General features: G+C 50.6%; 1 protein-coding gene across 1 annotated transcript in view; it reads left to right on the plus strand.

Moving 5' to 3' along the window:
- RPTN (repetin) overlaps positions 1–621 on the plus strand; it is a 24,035-nt gene that overhangs the window by 2,854 nt on the left and 20,560 nt on the right. The window contains exon 3 of the mRNA XM_004717688.1: positions 6–500. Within this exon, the coding sequence (XP_004717745.1) occupies positions 6–500 (495 nt within the window). The remainder of the gene's footprint in view (positions 1–5; positions 501–621) is intronic.

Raw genomic sequence — 621 nt, forward strand, 5'->3', positions numbered from 1 at the left:
GGAAGAAACTCATGTGCTGAGCAATCAGGAAGGGCAAGAAGACTAAGTCAACAAGCTCAAGGACAGGGAGGCCAGAATAGTCACCAGGCATGGGAAGGGCAGGCTGAGGAGGATGCCCAACACCACCAACACAAACTCTTGGCACACATTCAGCAAGAAAAGTCTCTTTGCCACAAAGGGAGAGACTGGCAATCCTGTGGCAGTGAGGGGGGGCACAGACAGGCCCAGACCCAGCAGAGCTGTAGTGAGGGGACAAGCCACCAGAGAGAGAGGCAGGGTCATCAAAGCTGTGGTAGACAGAGTCAGGAAACATCATGTGAAACACAAGACAGGCAAACCCATGAGGAAGAGCAGAACCGTCAAAGAGGAAACAGGCAAACCCATCTTGATGAGCAGAACCATCAGAGAGGAAACAGACAAACCCATGAGGATGAGCAGAACTGTCAGAGAGGAAACAGACAAACCCATCATGAAGAGCAGAACCATCAGAGAGGAAACAGGCAAACCCATCTTGATGAGCAGAACCATCAGAGAGGAAACAGACAAACCCATCATGATGAGCAGAACCATCAGAGAGGAAGCAGACAAACCCATCATGATGAGCAGAACCATCAGAGAGGA

This window comes from Echinops telfairi, unplaced genomic scaffold (genome assembly GCF_000313985.2).
Source record: "Echinops telfairi isolate 266 unplaced genomic scaffold, ASM31398v2 ScPeMD7_5805;HRSCAF=6673, whole genome shotgun sequence".
Taxonomy (NCBI): domain Eukaryota; kingdom Metazoa; phylum Chordata; class Mammalia; order Afrosoricida; family Tenrecidae; genus Echinops; species Echinops telfairi.